The 19470-nt window shown below is 44.2% G+C and overlaps 1 protein-coding gene across 1 annotated transcript in view; it reads left to right on the top strand.

Annotated features, from left to right (window-relative positions):
* The window catches only part of LOC117450891 (carbohydrate sulfotransferase 11-like), a 34181-nt gene that overhangs the window by 13154 nt on the left and 1557 nt on the right, over window positions 1-19470 (top strand). The window contains exon 2 of the mRNA XM_034088908.2: window positions 5125-5201. Coding sequence (XP_033944799.1) covers window positions 5125-5201 — 77 coding nt within the window. The remainder of the gene's footprint in view (window positions 1-5124; window positions 5202-19470) is intronic.

Raw genomic sequence — 19470 nt, forward strand, 5'->3', positions numbered from 1 at the left:
CTTTGGTGAGGTCTCAAGTGTAACTTTGGTGAAGTCTCAAGTGTAACTTTGAGGTCTCAAGTGTAACTTTGGTGAGGTCTCAAGTGTAACTTTGGTGAGGTCTCAAGTGTAACTTTGGTGAAGTCTCAAGTGTAACTTTGGTGAGGTCTCAAGTGTAACTTTGAGGTCTCAAGTGTAACTTTGAAGTCTCAAGTGTAACTTTGGTGAGGTCTCAAGTGTAACTTTGGTGAGGTCTCAAGTGTAACTTTGAGGTCTCAAGTGTAACTTTGGTGAGGTCTCAAGTGTAACTTTGGTGAAGTCTCAAGTGTAACTTTGGTGAAGTCTCAAGTGTAACTTTGGTGAAGTCTCAAGTGTAACTTTGGTGAGGTCTCAAGTGTAACTTTGGTGAAGTCTCAAGTGTAACTTTGGTGAGGTCTCAAGTGTAACTTTGAGGTCTCAAGTGTAACTTTGAAGTCTCAAGTGTAACTTTGGTGAGGTCTCAAGTGTAACTTTGGTGAGGTCTCAAGTGTAACTTTGAGGTCTCAAGTGTAACTTTGGTGAAGTCTCAAGTGTAACTTTGGTGAAGTCTCAAGTGTAACTTTGGTGAAGTCTCAAGTGTAACTTTGGTGAAGTCTCAAGTGTAACTTTGGTGAAGTCTTAAGTGTAACTTTGGTGAAGTCTCAAGTACTTTCTACTTCTTTAAGGCTATTTTATTTATATTTGAGATGTTTACATCTGTAATTGTTTTTTTCTAGTCTTTAAATGTCTCTAATGAACAACTCATTGTTTTTTTATGCTGCTGCGAAGCAAAAATGTCCCAAATTGGGATCAATAAAGTACATCTTATCTTATCTTGAGTTTTGGGGCGGTGGTGGCGAAGTCGATAGAGACTTGGCTTGGCAACTGGAAGGTCACCAGTTGAAGTCCCGGCAAGACCAAGTGCTACCGCGGTGTCCCTGAGCAAGGCACCGTTCCCTACACTGCTCCGCGGGCGCCGTTCAAAATGGCTCCTAACACTATGGATGGGTCAAATGCAGAGAAACAGTTTCCCAACGAGGATTAATAAAGTATATCAAATAAAAAATCAAATGCCGTTGACAAAAGCACGCCATCTGGACAGTATTGGTGTAAATCCCGGTCCGTTATTGCATTGATTCTTTCAATATCATTCAGTTGAAGTTTGTTTAGCTTCCTGAGCAGTTCATCTTGAGGAGGGATTGTTTCATTGTGTCTTGTGTTGACTAATTTATTGTTGCAAAACCAAATGACGTCCACACTGCTGATTGATTTCACAATGTCCCCATTGGGTTTTATCCTGGCTGATGGCAATGATTAAATGTTTAGGGAGGATTTGCACTCGGACGAAAACGGTTTACACAGAATGGGGATTTCAAAACAAAGGTGCATATTAAAGATGACAATATTCATTTATGTTTTAGCCTTACATTCATTCTTGTGGATCGTTTATCATTGAATCTATATATCTATCGAGATCAAAGGTCCGTTACACTGTTACTTTACTTTGAAGGAGAGCCTGAGTTCAAAATACAGAAAGCTATCATAATGTGTAAATTGTGTGTCAGTTATTTAATCTCCTCTGTTAGAGTAACAACTACTCAACCAATGGTTTGCAGACAGTTCTGAGACAGATGTAAATAGTAGGCCTACCAATAAAAGATATTTTGAATAGAATGCGTAAACTATAGTGTTTTGTGAGTGACCAAGAACTATTAGCTCGCTGTTAGCTAACTGACTGCTAGCAAGCATGCTAGCTTAGAGAGATTTATTTTCCCTTTTCAATAACTTTTTATTGAATAAAATAGTAGAAAAAGTAGGAAAGGAAGGAGAATCAGAAGAAGACGCTTATTTGACTGACTAGTGTTACCTGGTTGATTAATACAGTATATTAGCAGTTAGCTTGCAGGCTATAGCAGCACCAACTAGCCTGGTTGTTAAAGTTACTATGTCATTCTAACTTTTAGAATCAATGATTTGAAGCTTGTTTTTGCCGTCTCATGATACAGACCAAGTTGTCAACTGTGATGGATAGAAATAATTGCCATAACTTTGAAATGGCACATAACTCAGAGACCTTTTGCTTATAAGAACTGCTTACATTCTTATGAAATCATTTATTGCTCCATAGTTTGGTCATGACTAAACGGCCAGTACTGCATATGTCTCATAGGCTGCTGTCTGCACCATGAGTGTGTCAGTGGGTTTACAGCTCATGCTTGGCACACATGACTGGCCTGCTCACACAACAGTGTGGAAAAGGTAACACACACACACACACACACACACACACACACACACACACACACACACACACACACACACACACACACACACACACACACACACACACACACACACACACACACACACACACACACACACACACATGATTGGTCCCTCAGCTGAGTCTTTCTATAATGGTTAGTGCTTCTTTCTCTTGGCGTGATTGGACTCTTGAATCAATGCCACTAAAGTCCCATGTTCTTGTCCCCTCAGTTGCGTGACAGATGACACATGTTATTGCTGTCCAAGCTATTCTGGAGCGTAATGACTGAGAGGGTACATGGATTATTTAATAAGGCTCTCTGAAAGCAATAAAAACATCTTGAAGTGAATGGGATTTGTTCATCTTTGTTTGAATGATGACAGTGCAGAATAGGATCTGTGAAATGAGAAGTTGAGACATATTTCGTTCTCTCAGCCTCTCGCTTGTTTGCAGATATTTATTCCATTGGCAGGGCTTGCTCAGGGACCTCTGTGTTTTTCTCTTTCTGTGTAGTGTTTCTCTCGCACAGGGTTTTATTGCAACACCAAGTACAACAGTGGATATCATGGCAGCCCTTTTTGCCTGTCTGTATAACAGTCAGAAGTCAATGTGTTTTTCAAACGGGGTTTTAGTACGATGCTCGACATAAGGTCTTCACAAGCTGAAGAGATGTGCACGTTTATTCTAGGAGACAAAATATGTCATTTAGTACCCAACTTGTGAATTGTACGTGTCTTAAAAAAAGTAATTTTATCAAACACAATCCCGCCTTCAGCTTAGTTGTAGTCTCATGAAGTCATGAGACGTAGTGTAGTTTGGTTATAGCCTAATGTTAGCATTTAGCACATTTCATCTATACATTTTAACAACATCCATCCTGCGGATACAAGCGGCCGAGATGGGTTTTCTCCGCAGGGTGGCTGGCGTCTCCCTTAGGGATAAGGTGAGAAGTTCGGTCATCAGGGAGGGACTCGGAGTTGAGCCGCTCCTCCTTCGCGTCGAAAGAAGCCAGTTGAGGTGGTTCGGGCACCTAGTTAGGATGCCACCTGGGCGCCTCCCTAGGGAGGTGTTCCAGGCACGTCCAGCTGGGAAGAGACCAAGGGGTAGAGCTAGGACCAGGTGGAGGGATTATATCTCTTCGCTGGCCTGGGAGCACCTTGGGACCCCCCAGTCAGAGCTGGTTGATCTGGCCAGGGAAAGGAAAGTTTGGGGCTCTCTGCTGGAACTGCTACCCCGAGACCCGACCACGGATAAGCGGGAGAAGATGGATGGATGGATTTTAACAACAATTTGATTATGCTTGATAACACATGGAAGTAACATCAATATCTGTCTGCTAGCTTACTTTCTGTAGTTATCCAAGATGCAAAGGAAAAGTCCTATTGCCTCTCTGTCGAAGGAACTAGTGCGATGCTAATTTCTGCGGTTCGCCCCACGAAAATATGGGTCATTATACAGCAGCTCCACTCAGAACACACACTGGTTGCCCAAATGAACCTGGGTAGTGATGCTGTGCGAGCTGTGTAATCTGACGCCGAGGGGAAAGATCATCCAGCTCAACACACCCGGATCTAATCTCGGTCTTTTCGCCTCTGTCGGGCAAAAGTATTTTTCTGGCCTGCGAAACAAAATTGACCACTGGCAACAACAAACCAATATGTTTGTCATTATTGTTCCCATTCACATATTTCTGTCCTCTGTGGTGTCCAGTTTGCTTTCTGTTTCCTTCTACTATGTTCGAGTGTTGAAGAGCTACACACTACAATAGGGATCTTTGACTTGAGAGTGATTTCATGGGTGTTTTTACTGACTTGTTCGTTGGGAAAAGAGTAGTCTTAAAATGTGTCCCTTTAAGTTGATCATTGATAGGTTCATGCTTTTTACAAACATCTTTCAACCAATAGACTTGTAGTAAAGTAGTCTTCAATATTTCAGTTTCTTTATCTTTTGTCATCGCCATTGATTCGTTTTTTGCGTTATGTATATCTTCTTGTCTTCCATAGCCTCTTATTTTATTTTCTACTTCTTTGTGGAGTTTATTGTTAAAATGAATGTCTCACAATGCCATGTTATGATAAATGTCTCTCTTTCTGACCATTGCTTTATCTTAAAGGTCACCTATTATGCAAAGTCCACTTCTTCATGTCTCTTCTACATCAACATGTGTTGATGTAGAACATGTGTCCCCTCTTCTTAATGTCTCTTCTACATCAACATGTGTCCCCTCTTCTTAATGTCTCTTCCACATCAACACGTGTCCCCTCTTCTTCATGTCTCTTCTACATCAACATGTGTCCCCTCTTCTTCATGTCTCTTCTACATCAACATGTGTCCCCTCTTCTTCATGTCTCTTCTACATCAACATGTGTCCCCTCTTCTTCATGTCTCTTCTACATCAACATGTGTCCCCTCTTCCTCATGTCTCTTCTACATCAACATGTGTCCCCTCTGTGGAAAGAGACTCTGAAAGTTTCAGGAACAAAGATTCTCTCTCTTTTTGATCCATTTCTATAAAAACCTGTCTGAAAATGAGCTGATCAGATTTTGGCCACTTTGTGATGTCATAACGATGTGTTGTCTTGAGTAACCATTAGCCAATCAGCAACAAGGTACCCCCCCCCCCCCCCTTATCACCTGAATCTCCTCCTAGAGCACCGTTGAGTTATTTGTAACCAAATCTCTCTCAGAGGGGCGTGGGGAGGGGCTCCTTATTTTCATCTGAAGTAACAGACAGAGGCCGTTTCTCAATCTCGAGGATGCTGGCTTAGTAGTCGCGTACCTCCAAGTCACTTTCCTTCAGAAACAAAGCAAGTATGCTTCCAAGCCTTCAGTCAGGTTTCATGATGTGTTTTGTTCCTCAGGCTCGGAGCCCCTCAGTGAAAGAAGCGGTCACAAGTCGAGGAGGAGTCCTCTGCAGACGCTTTACGATGGAGACCAGGTGAGTCCTCTGTCCCCGCAGTCTGCAGCATCACTTTTATGAAGCCATGAGGCCTTTACACACACCTGGCGCATGACTAATACACAACATGAGCAGCACTCTCCTGCCAAATACTCCTCATCTATCAGTGAGTAGCGACGCACATTTGGAACTGTTGCAACACTAAAATAGGCCCTAGTATGCTTTTAGGGATTTTACTTATTCTGTAGTTTGTAATGTATGTTTTAGTGCATGTAAATGGTCTGCAAAGACCAACATCCCCATGTGTCCTCCAGAGGGAGTGTCTCTATTGTTGTATGTTCTGTATGGATTGGCAACCAAAACAGGTTTCTTCCCATCGATGCATTTCAAAAGTCAGTTCTTTAAGTTTTTCCCAGGAGATGAAAGGGCGAGTAGTTAGACGACACACATTTTTATAGACAAAAGTATATTTTGAGAGAGACGGCTGAAGACTCACACTTCGATTCATTATCAAATAAGTGTGTGTGAGAGAGAAACCCTTTTAATTATACATTAACCAATGTTTACATAAATACATTTGTAGGTACAGTTTTTCCAAATCTAGTCATCATATTTATTTCTTAATTTGACGGGGACAGTGCACACTGCGCCAGAGTTAGCCAACAGGCTATTTTTACATTACATTACAGTTAGCTGACTGCAGTCCCTGGACAGATGTTGAAAGTCATCCTAAAAAAAAATATCACTTCAAATGACGGGTCAATACAATCAGTAAAACAACATTCAACATAGATGCATATAATAGCATTTGTGACACATTTGGTTTCTTCTTAGTATTTATAGTAATGTCTTACAACTACTGACACATCTCAACTCATCAGGAAGGTAAACAACAGTTGTTAAGGCACACACACACATCATTGAGACAACAAAAGGCCCACAATTCAGCTTGTTTAAACAAAAAATCCATGGCTAGGATCCCAATGACCCTCCAACAAAAGTCAGCAGTTTATATGTAAGAAGAATACATGCACGACTTTCCCCTTTCAGCAATACATCAAATGAAATCCATCTGATACCCGGCGCCAGCCCATATAAAGACACAGCCCATGTATACCATCTCTGTTGAACCTTGAGCACCACATCTCCTTTCTATGAGCTGATAAGTGGTTCATCTGGACAGTTGTGATATTTGGGATCTCTTTGAAGTTGCTTTATCCCACAAACGGAAAAAAAGGTCAGCCGTCTCTTTTGGATTACTGCAGTGACATTTATTGTGCAGGATTTACTGGTTTGTAATACTATACGCTCAGTTGTATAAGAGGTGCTTTTGATGAGAGCAGGAAACCAATATTTCATGTATATATTCCAGTATGAGGCGATATCGCAGAATTAAATTGGCGCCTTTACGGGAAAAGCTGTCTTATTAAAATCTGCTGTTCAAGGCACACACATCTGTGTTGACATAGTTTTGATTATATGTGGGAAGGACGTTCTGATTTGATACTGTTCTATAGTAAACCGTCGGTGTGTCTGGGAGAGAGGAAACACATTTTGTTGGAGAGGCAGAGGCATACAATGTTCAAAGCAGTCTGGTTTTTATTGGTCCAAGTGCTCTTCTTTTACAGCACAAGGAGACCATTAACAGTTAGACAGGAAGGGAAAGTAATTTTAAACTCATGCTCATTTTCGGGTTCATATTTGCATTTACGGCACGTCCAGACGGCAGCGTCGCGTTGAAGCTTGCCGGTGGGCGTGTCTGGCGTGTGACCAACAACCAATCACATTAATCTACCGCCCCGGACACACAAACACACGGTTTGATGGGCTTGTACTGGCATATGATTTGATTGGCTGGCGCTTCCGTCGACGCTTGAAAAGTAGAATTTTTCTCAACTTTCGAAGCGAGCGACGGAGGCAGAGCGACGGAGGCAGAGCGACGGAGGCAGAGCGACGGAGGCAGAGCGACGGAGGCAGAGCGACGCGACGGAACCACAATGCAGTTCGGCAAAGCGTGACGTCACCACATTCAAAGTGAATGTTGAAGCACGCGACGCTGCCGTGTGGACGTACCGTTAGTGCCTCTATTGTGACATGCAGGACCATTTACATGCATTAAAACCTGTATAACACACTACAGGAAAGAGAAGACTGAAAAAAGAACAATAGAGCCCCTTTAACTACGCATCTTGCTATTCAAATATTGCACTTCTGATTACATTTGAATATTAGTGCAGCCCTAATTAGTAGCCCTACATCTCCTCCATGTTATGAGACGTTGATGCCAGTGAATGTCATTTAACACTGAAATCAAAACGATTAGGTGATAGTGTGAGGCTTGTTTGGAGCTCCTAATCAATCATACAGCCTTAATTTCCTCTGCTGCCACACATTCCTCCACCCTGAATTTAACCTTAAGTTTAAGAATTTAAATGTAATAATAATAATAATACGTTTTATTTCGAGGCGCCTTTCAGGACACCCAAGGTCGCCTTACGGTGCATTTAAAAGTTAAAACTGCTAAAACAAAAACGGAACACAATTTAATCGAACCGACAAGGCAATACAGCAGCATAAAAGCATAAAACAGGCCAGACCAGAGTGAGGAGTGACGAGTGAGAGGGGGATCTGTGATGGCAGGTTGGATGTGTTTTAGAGTGAGTAGGCCAGTTTAAACAGGTGGGTTTTGAGGTGGGATTTGAATGTCGTGATGGAGTCAGACTGTTTGATGTGTGGAGGCAGAGAGTTCCAGAGCCTGGGTGCGGTGCAGCTAAAAGCCCTGGCTCCCATGGTGCTAAGGCGGGAGGTGGGGACAGTCAGGAGTCCGGCTGAGGATGAGCGCAGGGAGCGGGAGGGGGTGTATTCCTGGAGGAGGTTTGAGAGATAGGTGGGGGTGAGGTTGTTGAGGGCTTTGTATGTAAGCAGAAGGTTTTTGTAGTCAATCCGGTGCTGAACAGGGAGCCAGTGAAGTTGGATGAGGATGGGGGTGATGTGGTCAGACGATTTGGTACAGGTAATGATCCGGGCAGCCGAGTTTTGAATGATTTGGAGTCTGTTGAGTAGTTTTGTGGGTAGGCCAGAGAGGATAGCATTACAGTGGTCAATCCGGGATGTGACAAATGCATTAACCAGGATTTCGGTGCTGGATTGTGAAAGGGATGGGCGGAGTCTGGAAATGTTGCGGATATGGAAGAAGGCAGTCCGGGTGATGTTTTTTATGTGGGGTGCAAACGAAAGGGTGCTGTCCAGGATGACGCCAAGGCTTTTGACTTGGCTGGTGAAGGATACAGGGAAGCCGTCGATCATGATGCTTGGGGGTGGGGTGGTTAGGATTTTGGAGAGGGTGTTTTTTGAGCCGATGAGCAGGGCCTCAGTTTTACTACCATTTAGCTTCAGGAAGTTCCTGCTCATCCAGCTCCTGATATCCTGGAGGCAGGTGGTGAGGGAGGTGGGCGGGAGGGCGGTGTTGGGTTTGGTTGAGATATAGACTTGCGTGTCGTCAGCATAGCAGTGAAAGTGGATGCCATGGTGACGGAGGATTGTGCCTAGTGGGAGGAGGTAATGATGAATAGGAGTGGACCCAATACTGACCCCTGGGGGACACCCAGTGAAACAGGAGAACACCCTGACCTGTGGTTCCCCAGCTGGACAAACTGTTGTCTGTTGGTAAGGTAGGAGGAGAACCAGGAGAGTGCAACACCAGTGATCCCAATGTCAGCCAAGCGTTCCAGGAGTAGTGGGTGGGAGATTGTGTCGAAGGCAGCGGTGAGGTCGAGGAGGATGAGGATGGTGAGCAGTCCAGAGTCAGCTGCACGGAGGAGGTCGTTGGTGATTTTAACCAGAGCTGTTTCGGTACTGTGCATTGAGCGGAAACCAGATTGGAAGGGTTCATGGAGGTTGTTTGAGTCGAGGTGGGACTGGAGTTGAGCGGCAACCACCCTTTCAAGGGTTTTTGAAATGAAGGGAAGGTTGGAGATGGGCCTGTAGTGGTTAAGGTCAGCTGGGTCAGCATTGGGTTTTTTGAGGGTGGGTGTGATTGCAGCCATTTTGAGGGTGGGGGTACAGTTCCAGAAATGAGGGAGGAGTTAATTATTTTTGTGATCATGGGGGAAATGGACGGCAGACAGGCTTTGATGAGGGTAGTGGGGAGGGGATCAAGCTGGCAGGTGGTGCATTTGGCTTTGCAGATGAGCTTGGAGATGGTGGCTTCTGATGCTGGAGTGAAGTTGGAGAGGGTGCTGGTGGGTGGTTGGACCGTGGTGGCCATCCAGAGTGGGTCCGTTGAGGGGGCGCCTGATGAGGCCAGCTGTAGGTGGATGTTGCTTACTTTGGAGCTGAAAAATTGCAGAAAGTCAGTGCAGCGTTCAGGGGAGATATTAGGAGGGAGGGTTCTGGGGGGCTGAAGTAGGTGGCTAACTGTTGAGAAAAGGGCTCTCGTGTTACCGGTGCCAGTGCTGATGAGGTTGGAGTAGTAGGTGGATTTGGCAGTGGAGAGGGCGTTCTTGTAGTGATGTAGGTGATCAGCAAAGATTTGGGTGTGTACTGATAGTCCGGTCTTTTTACCCAGCCGTTCAAGTCGACGACCAATTGTTTTGAGCCGTCGGGCAAAGGAGACTGTGCGGGTTTTGTCGGGGGCCAGGGCGTCAAGTGAGGAGGACAGACAGTCATTGTAGTGACTCACCAAGTCAGCAGGGGAAGAGGATGCGAGAGGGATGGGGTAGGAGTTGATCAGGGTGGTGTGATCTGTGGGGTCGATGTGTTTGATATTTCTGAAGGAGATGATCCGTTCTTCTTTAGCTTTTGATCGGGGGGCGTGAACCTCAAAGAGCACAACTTTGGTCAGAGATAGGAAACTCGGCATCGGTGACATTACAAGGAGTAATGCCAGTGGAGCAGATCAAGTCCAGTATGTGACCTTTATTATGGGTAGGAAAGTTAACATGTTGTGTGATACTAAGACAGTCGAGGAGTGAGATGAAGTCATTGGCAAAAACACTGGATGGGTCGTCAATGTGGATGTTAAAGTCTCCAGTGAGAATAACAGTGGGGGACATTGCACATACAGATGTTAATAATGAGGAAAATTCAGTGAGAAAAAAGCAGAAGGTTTTGGTGGTCTGTAGATGGTGACAATAATGATGGGTTTGGGGCCTGAGAGTTTAACAGCTAGACATTCAAAGGAAGAGTGATGGGGGACAGTGACAGCAGTGACTTTGATGTCCTTACGGTAGAGCAAGGCGAGACCACCCCCTCTCCCGGTGTTGCGGGGTTTACATATATAGGTAAAGCCCGGTGGAACGGCTTCATTTAACTGGGAGAAGTCATTAGGCTGTTGCCAAGTCTCGATGAGGCATAAAAAGTCGAGCTTTCTGTCCACAATGAGCTCAGAAACCAGCAGGGCCTTACTGGTGAGAGATCTTACATTGAAAATAACTAATTTCAAGTAATCAAGTGGCGTATAGGTGTCTGCTTTGGGCAGTGGGGATAACACAGTGTGATTGACAGTGCAGGTGACAGATGAGGGGGGCGGGGCTTAGTGGACCAGAAGGAGCGAATGTTTGTGTTATTGTTGTGTGTCCAGCGAGTTTCGACCAGATCCACGATGGACATATCTTGGTCGTTTGAGGAGAATATCACGGTGGGCAAGCAGAACTGTGGGGGTCTTGAAGTTTGATCTGAGACGCAGTAGTTCCGTTGCAGAGTATTTCAGCGGCAGGGAGGCGCTCGTGGCCAGTGATGTACCTGAACGCGTTCAATGAACGATCGTTCATGAACGCGTTCATATTTTGGGCGAACGTGAACTGAACGTACTGTATTTCCGCTAGATGAACGTAATTGAGAACGCGTTCATTCTCAGCGCTGTATAACGGCGTTCAAAAGTGCGTTCATTCTCAGCACTGTATTATAACGGCGTTCAAAAGTGTGCCAGATTTCATATGCCTTTCAGCCGAAAACCCAGTTAAAACACACCGTAAACAGGCTTCAAAATAATGCGGAAAACCACCCAATCTGGCAACAGCAAGCTGCCTGTGACGCGTACGCGCCTGTCACCCCTGGCTGTCGCACTAAAATATAAATATACTAAATATATCAGACTCCTCACAACAAACAATGTGGAACCGCGGAACCGGCGAGCATTGAATGAATTAATTAATTAGTATGGACGAAGCCGAGAGCAGCTGCAGCAGCACTCACTCAGAGTGAGACTCTACGGCGTCGGCGTATGAGCATTTAAAAGAGTTTTACGTTAAAGTCAGTACTGACTCAGGCGGAAAAAATCAAACGTTTGCCTGTAAACTGTGTCCGCCCGGTTTGAAAAAGCAAGTCCGTACATCGACGACGTCGACAACAAACCTTAAACGGCACATTGAGAATAAGCACACGACTAGCCTTTCACGGTATGTGCGAGTGGCGAATAAAAGAGAGAGCCAAAACGGATCCACTACCACCCAAATCCCATTAACATCGTACAGGAGACAAACAATAGCTCGCAGCAACGTATTGAAAAAATAACTATAAACTATAAATTAGTTCATTTTTGAAACCATGAACTTTAGTTCAACATTTTGAATTATGAACTATGAACTGAACTAGTTCATGTAGAAAGTGAACTTTCCCAACACTGCTCGTGGCGGTGGAGAGTAGAGCGATCCATATGAAGAGTTTGACAGTCTGCATAATGTGAAAAGGTGGGGAAATAGTATACTCAGCAGTTTGATGATCCGGTTTATGATCAGGAGGCTACAACTCCCGCTTTGGTAGAGGAGGAGCAGCGAATTGGCTGCATCCAGTGGTCACAACTGACGCCAGCTAGCTTGACAGCTGTGGTGGCGGCGGTCCAATTTGGCTGACAGGCTGCTGGAATCCAATGGATCCGGTAGAACCACACAGAAATGCAGTCAACAGAAGATACAGGGTTGAACGTTTGAAGATAGGATCCAACACCGAAAACTAAAACTTAAACTCAGATTGAGAAGCGGCGAACAAGCAGCGCCAGCGTCCTCTCCCTCTGAACGTACGTCCGTGGCTAACGTACTGGTGAATAACAGTAGTATGTAGTGTCTCTACTTTAAAGAGTCCTCTCCTGCTGATGTTCAGGTGTATCTCAATGTGTAGTGTCTCTACTTTAAAGAGTCCTCTCCAGCTGATGTTCAGGTGTATATCAGTATGTAGTGTCTCTACTTTAAAGAGTCCTCTCCTGCTGATGTTCAGGTGTATCTCAATGTGTAGTGTCTCTACTTTAAAGAGTCCTCTCCTGCTGATGTTCAGGTGTATATCAGTATGTAGTGTCTCTACTTTAAAGAGTCCTCTCCTGCTGATGTTCAGGTGTAGATCAGTATGTAGTGTCTCTACTTTAAAGAGTCCTCTCCTGCTGATGTTCAGGTCTATCTCAATGTGTAGTGTCTCTACTTTAAAGAGTCCTCTCCAGCTGATGTTCAGGTGTATATCAGTATGTAGTGTCTCTACTTTAAAGAGTCCTCTCCTGCTGATGTTCAGGTGTATCTCAATGTGTAGTGTCTCTACTTTAAAGAGACCTCTCCTGCTGATGTTCAGGTGTATATCAGTATGTAGTGTCTCTACTTTAAAGAGTCCTCTCCTGCTGATGTTCAGGTGTAGATCAGTATGTAGTGTCTCTACTTTAAAGAGTCCTCTCCTGCTGATGTTCAGGTGTATCTCAATGTGTAGTGTCTCTACTTTAAAGAGTCCTCTCCAGCTGATGTTCAGGTGTATATCAGTATGTAGTGTCTCTACTTTAAAGAGTCCTCTCCTGCTGATGTTCAGGTGTATCTCAATGTGTAGTGTCTCTACTTTAAAGAGTCCTCTCCTGCTGATGTTCAGGTGTAGATCAGTATGTAGTGTCTCTACTTTAAAGAGTCCTCTCCTGCTGATGTTCAGGTTCATATCAGTATGTAGTGTCTCTACTTTAAAGAGTCCTCTCCTGCTGATGTTCAGGTGTATATCAGTATGTAGTGTCTCTACTTTAAAGAGTCCTCTCCTGCTGATGTTCAGGTGTATAGCAGTATGTAGTGTCTCTACTTTAAAGAGTCCTCTCCTGCTGATGTTCAGGTGTATATCAGTATGTAGTGTCTCTACTTTAAAGAGTCCTCTCCTGCTGATGTTCAGGTGTAGATCAGTATGTAGTGTCTCTACTTTAAAGAGTCCTCTCCTGCTGATGTTCAGGTGTATGTCAGCATGTAGTGTCTCTACTTTAAAGAGTCCTCTCCTGCTGATGTTCAGGTGTATATCAGTATGTAGTGTCTCTACTTTAAAGAGTCCTCTCCTGCTGATGTTCAGGTGTATTTCAGTATGTAGTGTCTCTACTTTAAAGAGTCCTCCCCTGCTGATGTTCAGGTGTATATCAGTATGTAGTGTCTCTACTTTAAAGAGTCCTCCCCTGCTGATGTTCAGGTGTATATCAGTATGTAGTGTCTCTACATGTCTCCAGGCTTTAATGTTCAAAAAGCTCTTTATTTCTCTCATACTGCCTGTGCTGCAGCACCTCTTTTCACCCTCTGTCTGAAACCAGAGCCCAGTCTGCTCAAAATGTGTCAAACTGACGTATCGTCTGCAAAGAGTCATCTGGAGTTGATCTGTCCTCTCTAAACATTATTCACCTTTTACTATGTCCTATTCTTTTCCAGTCAGCTGTGAAATGTAATAACTATAAACCCATAATTGATCACCATGACAAAAGCATTATATCATATTTTTGAGGATTTTTCCAACAAATACAAGCATAAATATAATTAGACGTAATGGCGACGCACTTCTGGTCACGTACAATGTGTTGGAGCGCTAGCCAACAGAAACACGATTGTTACATAGTGGTGGCGTATTTAGGTAAGCAAGGGGGACCAGGTCAGGTCTGCCCTGTGGCTGTTAAAGTACAGGCTATTATAGATGTCCCACCCCCCCAGACGCGCCGTGAGCTCCGACGTTTTTTGGGGATGGCTGGCTATTATCGCGCTTTTTGCACACATTTCTCGGATATGGTGGCTCCCTTGACGTGTTTAGCAAGTCCTAAAGTCCCTTTCCGGTGGTCATCGTTATGTCAGTTGGCTTTCGAGGCCGTAAAGGCGGTCCTCTGCAGTGCCCCGGTACTTGCTGCTCCAAACTGCACCCTCCCTTTTAGGTTGGAGGTAGACGCGAGTGCACTAGGTGCGGGCGCAGTACTTCTGCAGGAGGATGAGCGGGACATTGATCATCCGGTCTGTTACTTCTCGAAGAAGTTCAAGAAACACCAGCTTCATTACAGCACCATCGAAAAAGAGGCACTGGCTTTACTTTTGGCGTTACAGCACTTCGAGGTGTATATAGGGTCGAGTTCTGTGCTTTTCTCTGATCACAATCCTCTCGTGCAGAACAGCAACCACCGCCTTATGCGTTGGTCCCGTTTGCTACAGGATTTTAACGTCCACATTTGCTACAAGAAGGGGGTTGATAATGTTGGGGTTGATAATGTTATGGCTGATGCTCTGTACAGAGTGCATTGTATGCTGCGCCAGGCTTCCCCTAGGTCTGGGCGTAACAGATCCTTTACACAGAACAATTGTTTTGGTTGAGTGTAATACAGTTTATCTTTTTTAAATTAAAGGGGATTTTTCTCTCATAAACGCCCGGGGTTTGGCTCATTATATTCCCTGTTCCTGTGACTCTGTAGATAGGGTGACCAGATCCCAACAAACCAAATGTGGGACAAGGAGTATGGTTGTGTGGGACAATGTGGGACACCCTCTCAACAGCAACCCCCGGAAAAAAAACGTAACAAATATATAACAACAGAGCAGAAAGTGAAGTCAAAATGCAGTTTTTTTAATAAACAAAAGTAAACTAAGGCTAACCAAGGCAGCAGGCATTATTACTTCCAGTGTTTAGAAATGCATCTTCTTAATTCAACTAGTGTATTACCTGTACAAGTAGGCACAACATAAATTAATAGATAAAATGAAACCAACACTGGCCAGGAGGGAACAGAAACATAATAATACATCAAATAAAATAGCTTTCGGTTTTGTCCATCACAGCAACAGAAGGGCCTTCTGTCACCTAGAACCACTGGTGTCTTTGACTCTGTCAAACAACTCTCCACAGAGGCAGGGGCAAGCACATCTGTTATTATGGACGCTGCTTTTGTACGACCACATGACATTTTCTTTACTATCTCAGAGTCTGGAAAAAAGGTCGGCGCTAGCTTGTTACCAGTCATTTGACCGGTATGAATGGGAGTGTTGCACTGTGTGGTAAACACTGGTTATTTCTGCTGCGTGCTGTGTGAGTGAGTTACTCTCATTGGTTAACACTTGACCAGCACCCGCCATGTGTTACAGATTGATTGACAGCATACACAGCCCCTGATGATAGCATTCCCTGCTTTCTCAACAGCCATTGGATGAATCTGATTTTAAAGAAAAGCGTTTTGGCCAATCAAAATGAAATATGCGGGACATCGTCTCAATTTGCGGGACGCACCAAAAGTCGGGAAAATGCTGTGCAGTCCCGCGCAAAGCGGGACATCTGGTCACCCTATCTGTAGAGCTGAAAGACTCTCACAGATGGTTCCAGTTAAATCTCGCCATGAGGAGAAGGAACGTGGACATGCCAGAAAACAAACCAGCTCCAGCTCACATCATTTGTTTTTAATGGCTTGTGATATTTCTTTGCTGTCTTTCCACAAGCGCTTCCTCAACAGTAGTAAGACGCTCAGCTGTCAGGGTGGGAGGGGAAGTAAAGTGCAGTAATGTGCGAGTGAGATGTGACTTTTCTCTCATGCATCTGGCCTTTTTCTATGGAAGAAGATTAGGGTCATGTGTGAACATTTATTTGAGATTTTAGCGATTTCTATTTCTTTTTTTCTCTGAGATTAGATTCAGACTTTTACATTAAAGTTTCAAAATTGAGAGAAAAAAGTCAGATTTTTTTTTAGATTAAAGTCAGAATTATGTCTTCTCAGATTTTTGATTTTATTTCTCGTAATTCTGACGCTTATCTCAGAAATAAAATCTCATGTGACCCTAATCCTCTAACATAGAAAGAAAGGCCACCTGCATGAGAAAAGAGACATACTGTATGTACACATTTCAATCTTGTATTCACTTTTTTTCAGAACATAAATCACATGTCGCCCTAATCCTCTTCCGTATTCTTTGACGTGCAACAGTTAATTAAATGAAGTGCTAAGTGATGGAAATGGAGGATAATGGCCTGCAGGCTATAACACCTGCAGCTGACAAAATAAATTCAGTTGGACCATCCATCCATCCATCTTCTCCCGCTTATCCGTGGTCGGGTCTCGGGGGTAGCAGTTCCAGCAGAGAGCCCCAAACGTTCTTTTCCCTGGCGACATCAACCAGCTCTGACTGGGGGGTCCCAAGGCGCTCCCAGGCCAGCGAAGAGATATAATCCCTCCACCTGGTCCTAGGTCTACCCCTCGGTCTCTTCCCAGCTGGACGTGCCTGGAACACCTCCCTAGGGAGGCGCCCAGGTGGCATCCTAACTAGGTGCCCGAACCACCTCAACTGGCTCCTTTCGACGCGAAGGAGGAGCGGCTCAACTCCGAGTCCCTCCCTGATGACCGAGCTTCTCACCTTATCCCTAAGGGAGACACCAGCCACCCTGCGGAGAAAACCCATCTCGGCCGCTTGTATCCGCGATCTCGTTCTTTCGGTCATGACCCATCCTTCATGACCGTAGGTGAGGGTAGGAACGAAAATGGCCCGGTAGACAGAGAGCTTTGCCTTCTGGCTCAGCTCCCTTTTCGTCACAACGGTGCGGTAAAGCGACTGCAGTACCGCTCCGACTCTCCGGCCCATCTCACGCTCCATTGTTCCCTCACTCGAGAACAAGACCCCGAGATACTTGAACTCCTTCTCTTGGGGTAAGGACTCATTCCCTACTTGGAGTGGACAGTCCATCGGTTTCCTGCTGAGAACCATGGCCTCAGATTTGGACCATCAAAGATGTTATATTTAACCTTTATACTTATCAATGTTTTTGATTATTGTTTCTTTAACATCCAAATATAATGGTTCCAAAAAATACCCAACAATTTATCTTCAGAGCCGAGAGTTATCTTGTTGAGTTTGAAAATCCCTTTTGTCCCTACAAGACCCTGTTTCCCTATAAAAGTAAAACAAAGAATAAGTGCAGTTTTAAACAGTCCTGTAACGAGATAACCCCAACAAGTACCAAAAAGCAAACAACCCTTGACTTTCAAATTAAGCCAGGATTGCACATTGCATCATATGTGGAACTAATGCATTAAAACTTCCACCTTGTGGCCACATAAAAACATAAAACTGTAATTTAAGATATTTTAAAAGACTTAAAGTCATGTATACAACACTCTACCTGATTCCTTTGCATTGAATATATTTTAAAACATTTGGATTTCGTTGCCTTCTGATTCTCGGCTTAAATATGAGTGCAGCTTTTTGAATATTTGACACGTGTGTATATCTGCTCAACAGTCTTTAGAAGACTTCTCTCTGAAAGGTGTCTTGTGCATCCTGGTGGCTATTTTAATACCCTCAGAAAGCCCCACTGAATCACACGTATTGCTCACATGAAGGGATTTAAATTGGCCGGATTAAAGAGAGTTGTAAACATACATCTCAGAGAAGCGTCAGTGAAGGCTCTGCAGTCTTTGGCTGGTGTGGAGTTTCCTTGATGCTCCGAAGTCTGCCAGGAAACACAGAGCCACACATGGTGTCCGGCAGCGAGTCAAACCAGGGCCTCAGTGGTGAGCCGGGCTGAGCAAAGGAGAGAAGTTAATAAGACGTTTGTGCCACAAGGAGGCCAAGCTGAACGGCTGACTCATGACTTTAATTAAAGCAGTATGATGGGGATGGACCATAAGACCTCCAGAGGAGAGAGATCCATAAAGATACTTTCTCAGAGATTTTAAAGAGGACATTACGCTAATCTCCGGTTCATATTTGTATTTAGTGTCTCTACTGGCACATCTTCCGGCGCAGACTGAAAACTCATCTCTTTCGACTCCACTTGAGCGACAGAATTACTAACAAAGAACTGCTAACAAAGCACTTATATACTAACAAAGGACTGGCTTACCTAAAGCCAGTTGAGTAGCACTTAAAATGCTTGGCTCTATGAAACCTGATGTACTTTATGATTCTGTTCTCTTCAAGGTTGTATCTTGTTGGTCGAATGCACTTATTGTAAGTCGCTTTGGATAAAAGCGTCAGCTAAATGTAGTGTCTCCATGCTTTAATGTTCAAAAAGCTCTTTATCTTTCTCATACTGCCTGTGCTGCAGCACCTCTTTTCACCCTCTGTCTGAAACCAGAGCCCAGTTGCTAGATTAGACGTAGATTAGCAATAGCTTTTTTTTCTAGTTGCTTTAAAGCCAGCAGACTCCATTGTCAATGTAATATTGTTACTTTGTGTGATGGAAGAGACACGAGGAGAGCAGGAACTTTGATGGAAAACTCTAATGGTTTATTTGGAGCTTTTGCTGCAGATCTCAACCCCAGACCCATGCGTTTAGCCAGTTCTGAGAGAATAATCAACATGTGCATAAAAATATAAGTAAGGGATAATGTGCAGCGACGCGGTCATTATAATAATAATAATCCTTATATTTATTATAGCGCTTTATCAAAGACTCTCAAAGCGCTTTACAATTATGTAAACAATTATGGGGAAAAGAACACCGACAGGCTGATCAGGAGCCCGACGCGAAGCATGCAGTTTGCTTTCCAGCCCAACTGTATACAGTTAAATCCAACAGACTTATTTGTGCAGATGTGAGCGTCCTTAACAACGGGCAATAAATCCTTGACAGCGGTCTGTCTGTTCTGGGTTAACAACGTGTCACGTGTTCTGAATTGACCAATCACAATCGAGTATTCAACTAAGCCATGTAATAAAGCACGACAACACCTCTATCAGCTGACGCCCACAGGCAGGAATAGGGAGACACAGCACTGAGAGCAGCCTGAGGTTGCAGACCTGTGCTCAGTGAGGGCACACTGATGAAAGGTTTAGGAAGATATTTCCCTAACTTTCTGTTTGCAGAACACAGGGCTTTGTGGTCTAAAGGAAGTGTGTTTGTGTATCAACCCTCTAAATCACTGTGGTCACACACTACCACAAACAAACTAACCTATTGAGGCAGCGGTAGAACAGCACCTTCTATGTTTTAAAATATATCATAGCCTACATTTAAACTGCTAAAAAACATGTTGCCCCCGTCCACAGCAGTACATGCTACTAGTGCTAGCTTTAGGGTTTCCTGCAGATACATAGTTCCTCCTGTTTAATTCTCCTCCTTCTCCTTCTCCCTGCAG

The sequence above is a fragment of the Pseudochaenichthys georgianus genome, chromosome 8 (assembly GCF_902827115.2).
Source record: "Pseudochaenichthys georgianus chromosome 8, fPseGeo1.2, whole genome shotgun sequence".
In the NCBI taxonomy this organism is placed as follows: domain Eukaryota; kingdom Metazoa; phylum Chordata; class Actinopteri; order Perciformes; family Channichthyidae; genus Pseudochaenichthys; species Pseudochaenichthys georgianus.